Source organism: Lineus longissimus, chromosome 4, assembly GCF_910592395.1.
Source record: "Lineus longissimus chromosome 4, tnLinLong1.2, whole genome shotgun sequence".
NCBI lineage: Eukaryota > Metazoa > Nemertea > Pilidiophora > Heteronemertea > Lineidae > Lineus > Lineus longissimus.
In genome coordinates this window covers 7,025,395-7,038,877 of record NC_088311.1, presented here as the reverse complement: position 1 = coordinate 7,038,877, position 13,483 = coordinate 7,025,395, and the positions used below count along the sequence as shown (strand labels likewise).

At 40.9% G+C, this 13,483-nt stretch overlaps 1 protein-coding gene across 3 annotated transcripts in view; it reads left to right on the top strand.

Annotated features, from left to right (window-relative positions):
- Nucleotides 1-13,483, top strand: part of LOC135486270 (uncharacterized) — a 42,651-nt gene that overhangs the window by 16,712 nt on the left and 12,456 nt on the right. Inside the window, exon 1 of one of the 3 annotated variants that reach the window (XM_064768956.1) lies at nucleotides 11,371-11,593. The exons of the other annotated variants lie outside the window; for them this stretch is intronic. Coding sequence (XP_064625026.1) covers nucleotides 11,576-11,593 — 18 coding nt within the window. The 5' untranslated portion in view covers nucleotides 11,371-11,575. Of the gene's footprint in view, nucleotides 1-11,370; nucleotides 11,594-13,483 lie in introns of those variants that run through there. 3 annotated transcript variants of the gene reach the window in all.

The window sequence follows — 13,483 nt, the reverse complement described above, 5'->3', positions numbered from 1 at the left end:
CATGGCTACCTGAGAGCACTTCTGGACTAACCTCATTTCAGACAGGTTGGAAGATAAACAAAAATCGACCATTTGCTTTTGGTACAGCACTATCATCTCAGACTGCTACCAATGCTGAGATGGTATAAAACAGCTGGTCGTGAAAGTATCCTCATACATACATGCACTACATGTATAAAGGTTCAGGTCGAACAATCACTACAAGAGATTGCATACAAAACATTTTTTTGAGCTTTTGAGGTTATAAGGTTTTTATGAAATGCACCTCATGGAGGTTTTTCGGTAAAATGAAGAATCAATTTTTGTACTTCTGAAAAAATGTTTTTTTTTTTTGGGGGGGGTCTTTTTCGCTGAAAGACCTCTGCGGGGTACATGTTTGTGTCGACTAAAAAACCTTTAAAGTGCATCTTTACATTCAAGTACATGTAGGTCAGCAAATGAATTGGGAAATTATCTTAGATCGAGATAATCAAATTCAAAGCTTAAGTCTACTTTATGCCTGCATGGCCGACTTAAACCTATAGACTTCATGGGTGATCTGAGATTTATTTATGAATGAAAAGACTTGAGAATTTTCTTTTCTAAAAATAAAATCAGCAATATGCCTTGAAATTTTCCGCTTAGCATTATATTGTAAGTAGCCCTTTTTTACTTTTAGTTGCTTTTATATGTATAGTGTGTATGTTGATTGTATTTCCTGCATGTTTTGTAAAAGGCAAATGGCCCGTGGATGGCCCTCAGACAGTACACACGAACTGTCGCTGGCGATACCTATTTGAAAGAGTCGCCATATAAAATAATTTATGTTATATGAAAAGAATATCTTGCAAGCCAAAATCATCCCTGGGACAGGTCTGACCCTCGACCTGCAATAGAACGTGTGTTCTGCCTTTGATAATGGAAATAAACCGTGAGAAACCGAAAGGATAATACACAGGTAGTACCGTCTCATTCATGCTTTGGTTTACCTCTGGTTATTGATAATATCAGGAAATGAAATATGTGCTCTTCAAGTTAAATTCATTTATAGCCACTGTGTTTAGTTAATACAAAATACATGTACTTGACTGTTTGGGCATTGTAAAGACGTTTAATGTAGGTGCTTGAATGAGCAAATCTTTTTCAGGCTTTTTGGTGTGAGATATTTGTAATGGAGACGTATGTACGATGGCTTCGCAGCCCATCAAAAGGTGATCGATTCAACACTTCAACTTTAGCTTACGTGTGCTTATGAGTTAACCTGAAACCCCCTCAACATCGACGCAGGACATTTTGTAGGATTCCTTGATGGGTTGGTGCTTTTGGCCTCCAATTAATGAATAATAACTATAGCAGCACCACAGCACAACATGAGCAAAACAGTCACATGAATGTATGTTTTTGTTTCTTGCATTGACTACTATCCTTGATGCAATAACAACTACATGTAATTGTTGCCATTTATTGTTTCTCTGATACAAAAACCACATCATTGTAGAATGTACAACGATTTGTCACACACAACCTTCAGATCCAGGTGACATTTAGCCCACAATAAAAAAATGATGCCTTGTTTTTAAAACAATTCTTGAACCAAATGGCATCATCGCTGGCTGTTAGTCACGTGAAGGCCTTGGGGCGCTGTCATTGTGTTACGATGACACTGCCAGGCATGATCCTCATGGGGTCTCTTATGATTCTGACCTCGGATGAATCAAATTTTCTGCCATTGATCACGGTTACCTCTATATTGTTGACTCGTGGTACAATTATGTTCAATTAAGCTCAATGATAATTTGTGCGTTATCTTGTTTCATTGTTCGTCCCGACTGATTTCGTTGGCTTTGACTAATTATTTGCTGAATGATTGTCGAAAAAACAACTAGTTACGAAGTCGGTGATTGATTCACCACACTCAAAAGGTTTTTCAGTGGATTTTCAGTGGTTTTTCACAGAAATAGAATGAGCTTACCTTTTCTAGAAAAGGATTTTTGCAAAGAAAAACATTCAATTTTTGTCTAACAAATTGCCTTTTACAATCAATGCAGAAATTTAGGAAAATGTTATATGAAACTAACCATGTTAAAAACTGGTTGCTGGACGCACTGAACGGCATGTGGATGACATGATGATTTTTAGGTTACAATACTGACGTTAATATCAATAAACATTAGAGTTTATGGGCATAAACCTATCATTTCATACCTTTCATATAGATCTGATAAGTTTAAAGGTTTTATGATCATCGTTACTGAATTATGGTTGGCCTTTTTTCACTTGGCGATATATACCGAGCAGTTTTCAAGGCCATCAGTATTCAGTTTCAGAATGAACTCAGCGGACCATTACTAGATAATGTGACTTTCAGTCATAAAACCAGACGGTTTATTGCTTTTTTATAGTCAAAACACGATTGGTGTCTTCCGAGTTTAGTTAAAAACGAGTGATTTAAACCGCTGCCACCTGAGATGTGAATCGCATCCGACGATAGACGTTTGACCTCGTTTGCGGTGGTCATGGTTCACCTGCGACAAGAATCGGCGATCGCAGCGACCTACGATCACCCGCAGATGAGAAATGTTCGGTCGCTCATAGTAGCGATTAATCGCAGATACGTCGCAGGTCCCGGCCCGATTGTGTCTCTCGCAGGATATATATTCTCAAGGTTGTGGCATACTAGCTATTTGAACTAGCCAAACAACTGGATGGTTTCAACGGTAAATCGGGTCGGCTACCGAAACCTCACCTCTAATGTCTCCGGACCAATAGTTTATTGAATATATTCTAGGTATTTCTTATGAGAAAGGTAATAGTAATGATATAAGCAATGGATATGCCGTTGTGTCAATAACATCTCTGATCTATGACAATTTTCATTCACTGACGAACGTGCACTCAATGACATGTCATCGCTGTAGTAATAAAAATGTCTATTCAGTGAAGGTGCTTGAAGAAGATAAAATCTAAGAAATGATGCATGATTTACCGATTTATAACAGGACAGGTAGGCCATCTCCTGGTGGAGTAGAGCGATCCAGGATGCGTTTGCATTGCTAGACATGTTGACCTTTAAATCCTTTAACCTCACTTGCACACTTTGCGTAAAGCGATCGACAATAAGTCACATCACGGATGTATAGAGCAAAAACCGTGACAGAACTTTAACGGGTAGAAAAATATTCAAGTTGTTCGCTCAGAACTCGATTACAATCGACACTGACTAACTTAGCGATGAACCCTGGCCAGGGAAGATACAGGGTTTACATTGACCGCTGCATTAGGTCTGTCTCGAAGAAGATCGCACGGAACCGATGCGACACGTATGAAATATGAAGTATCAGGAGTCCGCCACACTTAAACAGCGTATCCGAAGAAATGGCTTCACTCTCCCGCAGCGAGTTTCATTTTACAGGAATTCTTTACTAATAGTTTTCACCGCTCCTTCACCAACTCCCCAGTGCCCGATCTCTGGTTATGACACTCCATATTAAATTTCCGTTCTCATTAATTACAATCAATAGTTGCTATTGACATTTCCACTCTCTCAGTTGAGTTTGGTTTGCTTCTGAGAAAACGGATTGTTATAACGGGTGTGAGAAGTCATATTAAGGGGACTATAGATAGCAGCTAAAAGGGGGGGTTTGTGGGCTCATGGTGTCTATTACCCATGGTCTGGTTTGACTTTACGTGTACGTGTTAAAATCATACCTCGTACAAGCATGAACAGAAGGCACTAAAACCAGTATGCCGCCGTGGTCCACGAAGTCGTTGCCCTTATAACGAGAGGCCTGAATGTACTTGTAGATACCGGAAGATATAATTATGCCGTCTGGCTTTCTCATTTCACGTGCAACTGACAAGACCCAGGAGGTCATCATTACAATAGTCAGGAAATATTAAAACGATAAAAAGTAACTTCTTAAAAATATTATTGTTTTTCCATCAACTCGCATCAACGTTGCTAATTCCCACTTGCCAGAAAAATCAGAATGATAAAGGAAAAAAGCCAACAAGTGATGATTTTTAGACTGTTTGTGTCAGATTACATTGGGAGTGAGGTTTCTTGGACTGTTTTCGAAAAAATTTGCCAGAAATTGTTCATTTCTTCCAATGAAATATACGCAATTTTTTACTTCAATTTGAGGGGTCTGGAGAGATTTCTGGAAAACTTTTCTCTTGTTTTTGATGAAAACATTACTTGCCTACCTGCCAATCCTCAAGTTTTTGGAGATGTATTTTGTATAAAACAAACGATATATTAAGGACGCTCTTACGTTTCTGGTGCATCGTTGAGAATTTGTTGGTGACACTACTGAGACTTTGAAGACATTCGACAGAAATTTGTCTGATCAGAAACAACTTTCATATCGGCTTGGCCTTAACGCTCCAAATAACGGAGAAGCATTTGGTTTGGGTAGCTTGGTGCCTGGACCACGGCAAATCCACGAATTTCACTTAGTGCGATTTCTAAAGGTCTTTAAGCCATTTCTGATATGTTTGTGATTATTGATGGTTCCATTAGACAGGCACTAGTGTCCAGACTAATGTGCTCAAAGTGATTTATATCATAGTATCTTTGTATATCAATCCTCTCTATCAGTTTAGGAAGACGATCATGATATTGACAATGCAGAAAATATACTACATGAAGTGGTATTCCCTAAAACTGATGTCTACTGGTGTTTCCCAACTGTTGCGATATTTCACTGAAGAATTAGAAGGAATCTTTTCTAATAAAAGATTATTATGTCCCGCGAAAAGTGGTGTCCACTAGTTGGCAGTCCATGTGCATAGTGTCTACTTAAATTGAAAATTTAGAACCGGTCTTAGAATCTAGCCGGGTACTTTTTTTTACTTATATATGCACACAACAATAACAACAATAATGATTCAACCGTCACAACAAAGACGACATCTTCCACACAAGTTCCCCTTTAAGGGATGATGTGTCGGACGCACCTGCTGCGCGTCTTAACCCACCAGCAGGGCCTGATTTCGTTGCAATGCCTGTAGTCCTGGCGCAGAGGAGTTTTATGTGGTTAGTCCACACTAATTACCCGCAGTAGTAATTTAGTAGTCTAATTATTTCTTTTTCTCAGTCGAAGAGATAGATGAGTCCCACTTGTCCCCTCCTGCGCTGACGACAGCCTAACGATTCCTTCCATGTTCTTTAGAAAACGTACTTTTAAATGTATCTCGTTGTTGTATGTATGATGAGGTCTTGAACGGATAAAAGCCAGTTACTCTTGCTTTTGTACTATTTCCTGGTAAACACACGAGATTAATCCCTCCTGTGGACTAATTTCATTCCACGCTGTCTGGAAACATTCTACACCATTACGTTTTTTGCCCATGTCAGTTTGGCGTATCGGCCCCCGTGGAAGCCGTCTCGTGGGGTCGACGCTATCAAGATTTGCCCTTATAAACCTTTGATAAGAGAGTAGAACAATGGCAGGTTAGGCCAGGGTGCGAGCGGGCTTTGTTTAAATACAATGGGCTAGGCCAGACTTCTTGGAACTGCGAGGTTAGGGACAAAGTAACGTAATGACTCTTAGAAATAAAGGTTTTTGAGCTTTTGAAAGACTTTAACGGTTTTTTGCCCCAAGAAATGTGCACCTTGTAGAGCGATTGCCGCCAATTCGAGTCAGCAGCAATCTCGAACACATTGATATTCATTTCAATCGTATCGGAGTTCTCTTTAAACCTACATGTGTTACCAATCATCAAAAAAGCTTCGAACCGAAAGCAGCCATCCCGATCACACTGAACATTGCATTCTCGTATATTTACAGATCTCAAAGCTGGTTTCAATTATCAAAAAAGCAAATGCCCCGAATCGATAAAGAAGCCGTCCCGAATCGCATTGGCATTCCAGGCAGATTCTCTCGTTAATATACCGGACAAACAACAATTTATCGTGAGCGTTTGATCTCTATTTATCACGGTCCTCTTCGTTATCCCGCTTTGGGGGTAACATAGTTTAGATCATGGAGATGGGGGTTGTCTCAGCGTGGATTGAAGCTCAGAAGACGATTTGGTAGTCGAATTCACCACTGTCTGATCGAGAGCAATCATTTTTAGGTTTCGTTCGGCCACAAAGTGTGCTCCTGAACCTCACTGTACATGCATTTTACCTAAACGTAGCGGGGTGTGTCTTGATAAGATGTAAAAAGAGTTAGAATACGACAATGTGCAGTTATGACTTTTATATCCCTAAAGATGACACAGAAAAAGTGAGCCTGCTTGAAAGCTATTATTTTGAACTCGCCATGATACCATTCAAGTCCTCACGCACGTGTTAAAGTAGGCACAAACAGACATTTTGAATGCTTCTCCTAATTGTATGGGTGTAATTGTAAACTGGTACATGCATTGTACCACCTCATAATTCTGATTTTCAGACTATCTTCGAATCATTTCAACAACAAACCTCATCGCAATGTTTTGCAGCTTCGATCTCTTTTGAGATGATCCCTTGGCCGCATTCTCTCGTCATGGTCATCACGACCGGGCAAAATATAGCCACTACTCAGTAATTGTCTCCCAAATGTGGTCACCACTTAATCAAAGCAATTTAAAATTAACGTTGGTTTTTCGCCTGGTTAGCAGCTGTTTGCGACAGCGGTTGATAAATTGCAGTTCTTTAGCAATTTGCAGCAACGTCACGCGTAAGATGAGATTAAGAAGAGTGCGAATTTACAGAAATAGCTTGGTAACGAATAAAGGTGGTGCAGTGAACGACAGCAGCCCACAGGGTGTCCCAGTAAAGTCTTACAATTGTATTCGTATGGTTGCATCCGAAAATGAAACAATCATCCTCACCTTCCATTGGTGTGACGAATCACATTCAGAACATTGCGTTGAAAACGCTGTTTCAACAAATCTCGGGAATAAATTGAGTCGACCGTTTCTGTGGGTAGCGCATTGCTGTCGTGTTCGAAACGGTCCAAAAACGAATTCGGCACGGTCATTTCATTCAAAGCATCCTCACCATGTCAGTGGCTTACGTACCGCGTACAGTTCACCGAAGAGCTCGTCTAGTCTTTCTGCTGTCCACACACTCTAGTTGTTCCCAATGTAAATAAAGCAACAGCCTTTTCCTTTCTCGCGTATTGATCCTGTATCAGCCAAACAGGTCGAGTGTTCTTCACGCCATCTCAGAAGCACCGCAGCATGCTAATCGGTGGATCGTAGAAAAGAATGCCTGAGCTGAAGCATGAGATTCGGCCTGAGAGCGGCATATGTTGATTCCACCCGCGTCATTACACCCTGGACCCCCTAACTGTACTGTGAGTGAATTCTAGCAAAACATGGAAGAATCCATCCATGAAGCAGGCTATCAGCACGGTTTGCTATCAAAATACAGTTTGATAAATCTTATGATGGCTCGATTTTGTAAGGCCGACGATGCTCAAGTTCAAATGAATATTCAGCTTTTGATGTTGTCCTCCAATTATATTCTGCATCACCGGTACTGGTCACAGTCATGAGGTGCCTTTCCATTCGGGGAGACTTCCCCTTCCGGTTAACACTGAAAAAGAGTGAATGTCGACCTGAAATTGAGAAGTATCAACCTGAAATATTCCCTGGCATCGCAGGCGTGAAAGAGAGAGAAGTTTCAACCCACCTCAGACGCAAAGCCTCAATTAAGATGTGTAAACGCCTCGTTGACTCGGCACTCCTGGCATTTTACTGTGCCTGGCAGGTGATCATCATCAGTGGACGGGCTGGCCGGATGGAACTTAACCTGCTGCACTGAATTGTGGTGGTGCATTATCGGCCGTACGGTCGTAGCGATGACCTTGCCGCGGACCAACACCGCACTTACCTCAGATTTACGGCTGTCGCCATCCTCTATCAGTATGCTATAAAACAAGACATTTGCCAGATCGTGATTGTAAAAGATAGCATAGTAAACAAGGGTACGTACATCATCCACTCATTCCAATGTGTCAAAAGGAAATTAATAGGGGAAGTACACCTAACGAACCGAAGCCAAGAGGGATGTTAAGCATGCAGTAGACTGCGCTAGGTTGTAAAGACGTTGGCCACTCTGGGGCAGAGTGTCGCGTCATCCTGGCGGCTATGGGCAATGGTTGCTAAACTTAGGATATATATGTAAGTATACGGTTTATGTGTAAGCGGACTACTATATAAGCGGTATTTGTCCTGAAAATAGTGAAAAACATCTAGGGAAATGGGTCACAAATGTTTGCTTGTACTGTAACACAGCGGTAATGTCCGTTGTGTTAATACATCTTTTTTTCTCCAATGCCATGTCGCATATAATGCACAACGAAACGTTACCAATGTTCCGCAGTATTAAATGAAAAAAATCAGAGAAACGTTCAGTTTCATTTTAGAAATAGTTTGGAGATGAAATACGCAATTATCATATTACAGAAGACAGCAGCTTTCCTATAAGTAATTACCTTTGCTGTAACATTTTCTACTTACGTGAATGTTCTGTTACAAGTATTTAGAAAAATTGGAACTGGCCTGGCGGTTGTCTTTCGAAACACCATTAGAATGAAGCTGACGGGTAGGCCAAATTCGAAGCGTCTCGCCGGGGTTGTTGAGCGAAATAGCTGCTCCACCAGATGAGCGGTGTTTTCCGAGTTCGACTCCTCCCCGCCACCCAAACTCCAAGACGACCACGCTACGGGCGTTCAACCCCCACTATTCTGATGTGACCCCGAGTCGATGACGACAAAGCACCATGATGTCTTCCGTTCTCTAGCTCTCTCGATGAGCTCAAGGAAGGTGAAGCCCTAAGCTTCTTTGTAATGGCCTCATTACCGCAGAGCCGGTGGTGGAGATCCTTTCTAATTACATAGACGGATAGGTCGTGACCTACTGTCTTATTCGCCGCAGCCGTAATAAATGAGATAATAGGCAGGTTTCACAACCCTTACGAAGAGCTACGGACGTCCAATTACGAAGTTTGTAAATGTATTTAATTGCCGACAGTTTTTGAAGAGTTTCCTAATTCCCAGTGATACTATATATTATTAGAACCGATTTACGAAGGTCGAATGATGAAACCATACAGCTTTGTAATTCGTTCTTAAGGGTTGCGAAACCTTCCTATTGCAGCTTTCCATGAGATACTGTGGCTTTTCTAAGAAGTTCCGCCTTGACAAGGCGTGATGTTGTTCCATTCGGTAGTGACTAATTCGAACATGTCTAGGCAAACAACACTAATATTAGCTACGTGATTACTCTGGCGTCTTCTGTCAGTGAGGCCAGTAAAGCACGAGTACTGAAAGTGCACAAGTTACACTTTGGTAAAACTGATTTAAGACCATATTCCTATCAAGTATAATCTGACCTGTCTACTGAGTGGTATAACAACCTCCCACAGACGACATATTATGTGATGGTATCTTACCTGAGACCGAAATCACTGTCCTCGTCACAAACCTTCAAATCAGTTGCCGCAGCTTTTTAATAAGTATCAATTCCTTGGCAATAAAAATCCATTATCGAATGACCTTTTGTACGTTGGATATAAAAAACGATCCTGTTCCTCTTAAAGTTTCCAATTAAACTCTAATTAAACTCCAATTAACGAGTGATTACAAGCGATTAAGTTTTAAGGCGTCGGAGTCATAATGCCAATCTAAATGTAGACGCGACATCGCTTTGAGAAGGTTACTCGTATGGCATCAGTGTAGCTTGTCATTCAGCAGCGGAGTAACATAGGACGTACATCTGCTCTAGGGGTACCCTCTTCAGCTAGAGTGAGACCAACGCTCAAGGGAAATTTGAAATCAAAATTAAATTTGTATATTGGTGTTACACGAGGTTGATTTTTTGTCAACTTGGCGTCATACGCCGAAGTAGCACAACACCAAACATAGTTTGGCGCCATGGTGGCTTTGTGTGTGCTTAAGGTCAGTGTGGCGTTCCGGTACACCATGTAGAAGTCCATGGTCAGCATGATATTTAGTATACCATGTCTATGTAAATTGTCAACGAACAGTCTAGACGTTGTACGAATCAAACTTTGAAAAGACATTGACCTTGAGATAATAAAAATGTGAAAACACCAGGTTGTGATGCGATACTGATTAAAACGTACATGTACGTTGCGCCGCAGCAGTACTGGAGCAACGCATTTCAGTGTTTAGTTTCAGTTACTCAAGAACAGAAATTGACGCTTGACAAGCGGAGGCTCGCGGATTTGAGTCCCGTGCAATGGTTTGAGTCTGAGGGGCTGGACGTATGCCCCGGGCGTATGAAAGTCTGTGCTTGACCATACAGCCTCGCCTTTAGGGCAGCTTACCGTGGACGTCGTCCATCGTCGGATTCCCTGCTTTTCACGTCAGTGTCGTAGAAAACTTTGTGGCTCATAAATTTCAAGAAATATTTTATTGTCAGATCATCAAATGCATGCCATTGATTTACCTGAACAGGGTTTAACATTTGCGAAAATTCGTTTTGACCTTACCTTACCTGTCTGGCTTGTCACTGCTCTGCCTTCAATCTCGATATCATTTTATTCATAATAATCAGCTGTTACATGTAATGTACACAAAGTGATAGCTGAATGGCCGAAGTTGTCATTATGAATAAATAAGGTGTCACAGAGCGAGGTCCTGTTGCTGTTAAATTGGTACATTGGTACTTGAAATACTATATGCATAAAATCTACAAGTGTCACAGATAAAATTCAGTTTACAGGTAGAGTAAAGCAAAGTGCTTAAGTTGCGTTTGCGAGTGTCAGTGACTTGTTTACGAGTAATATTGTAGGCCTACATTGGGAAATGGGGGAAATCAGGGGTTAATGTTCGCTTCTCCGTCCCTTAACACAATTTTTTTGTGAAGGGCCAAAGCACCGTTGGACCCATCAAATTGATTTTTTCTAAAACACAAATGTTGGACGAATCATGAATTATTTTACTGCTAAAAGCAACTTTTTGAAGAACCACAAAGTGTTTTTCTGCTAAAAGCAACTGTTAGACCAATCGATAAGTCTTTTAATGCTGAAAGCAACTGTTGGAATGATAAGCGAGTGTCGAACTAATCATAAAGTGTTTTACTAGTAAAAGCAACTCGATAGATTGATTTATTATACGGAAACCAACTGTTAAGTGTTTTAAAACAACATGTTACATGGTGCCTTGCCATGTTTAGGCTATTGCTAATTGTACATTACAAGGTTGCGCCAAGTCCCCACGTAACACAGCAATTCGAGCTGACGAAAGAAGCAATATAAGAATGATTCCATCTGTCCCGTTAATTCCCCTCGTCTACGATGTGATGATTAATAATTTACAAAAACATTAATCTGGTGTCATATGAATCGCTCACTGCTGTCGTGTCGCTGGTGCATACAATTAAGATCCTTGTTTGCACTCCGCAGTTCATTCGACTCGGCGGTCTCGCCAACAGACGGACCTCGTGACAATGTTCGACTCTGGTAACATATGTACGCTGGAACTTAACCGTTTAAATTCGCGTGTTGCTGGATAGACCTTAGGCTATGACTTGTTGTCAGTGTCTCGGAATATCATTGCGTGATACTAGCACCTATTCGTGACTGGATTGGATCGGAAAATCGGTTAGTCCGCCGGATATGGTAGGCGCCTAGATGAACGCACCAGTAGGGGTGAGTTGACGTCCAAGAAGATTCGCTTTTGTTAGTAGTGATCATTTAGACAGTGGCAATTGATCATTTGATCATGTATCAAGATGATGAGGATAGTTAGGCACTTTTTAGAACTAATAGATGTTGATTTTGACAAGTGTTGCAGATGAAATTCAGTTTACATCTAGAGTAAGGCAAAGTGCTTTAGTTACATCTAGAGTATTAAGCAAAGTGCTTTAGTTGCGTTCGATCCACTATGTTTGCAAGTGTCAGTGACTTCTTTACGAGCAGTATCGTTCATTTTGCTCTATGATTAGTTAAGAGGTCGACCTTTACTTGTTATGTATCTGGGAAATGTGCCTGATCTTCGTTTAAGCAAAATGATGTATGTTGTCCAAGTCATATTTTGGTTTTTGTGAAATCTGCCGATTCGTTGCCAATAAGCTGCGTCCATTCTAAATTTCCGGGCGGACGCCTCATGTATCTACAACAGCACGTCCATATTCCTGCCTTTGGTCATTCAAGTTGTTAGATCAGAGGAAAATCGTTTGCACACGCCGATGGTCCAGATTTATGGATTATCATGTAACTACATGTAGGCTATAGCTTGATGATGGCTAGCTTTGTGACCAACTGCAATTATACCCTCCTCATCATGCTAAAAGAGAAAGTTGGTTCGCTTTTCAGCAAACCTGACACCTCTCTATAAGGCATGTTATTCTAGAATTGATAGGGGATACTTGGTCTCTGAAACATATTGCGAAACGAATCGGCAGAACGCCTTTAAGCCCCATATTCAGCTCGTGGGCATGGTGTCAAATGACCAGTTTATGTATAGGTGTATGCTTCTTAGGCGTACAAGCATAATTCGAACGTCCTGACCTTATTAAGGGGGTACTCGGGCATGATTCATTAAATATATCTCTTGAACAAGAACCTACAATTTTCCCCATCGTTGATTTAAGAAGTGTCGCCCGCCGGGACGCTTTCACCTTAAAGAAGACATCCAATACAAAGTATAGAAATGATGACAGTGAATCGTTGCTCAATCCTGCACTCAGAAAAAATGCATATGCAATAAGTCGCTTCAAATTAGGTTCATTAGTGATTCTTGAACTGTTATGGAGGATCGTGGATTTAAATGCCTACCGCATTCACGTTCAACTGAGGAAAAATTGGTGGTGCTGGTTGTTGATTGTGACCTGCCCGTCACAGCCGTTAATGCACCTATACACGCGTATCCCCTAAAACCGGTTTTGTAGTTCCCCGAATGTTCGAGTATTTGCACGATCAAAAATGTAAACCTAGCGAGAAACCTTTTGATATCATATGACACCGGAGAAATGATTCCGAGCACCTCGTGTTCTTTAGTTTCTGGCAACATTCCTTGACTTTCCAGCACCACCGATACGGTTTCTTTTGGCATTATGAATGGATCAATTGTTTCATTAACCTTTCCTATTGTTTCTTGAAGAAACCCTTCGAGTGAAATATCGGTGTTTTTGTTGTAACATAACTAGGCATCTCACGTGTCGGTTTTCATTACGTTCGCGATGTGACCTGAAGACGATGCTCTAGTTAACGTCAAGTTTCGACGAAGTACGGAAGTCTCTGGTGTCATCGAGTCATGTGCTAATTGCTTATAGTCATTTTTATACTTAGTTGTGGGAGGATTCCGTAATATTTTTTTAATCGTGGATAAATTGATTTGTACTTCGTCGTTCCTAGCTCTTCGTGAGGGTCTTAAGAAACCTAACCATCGTTACAACTGATACAACTAGATCCAATAGTTAGGCTGCTGAATTGAACAAACACGCATCAGTTATAATTTCACCTTCATTTTTGTGCAGTTGGTCGAGAGGTACTTCACGCATTTGTCGATCTTGCCAACCCTGGTTTTTCAGTTGATAT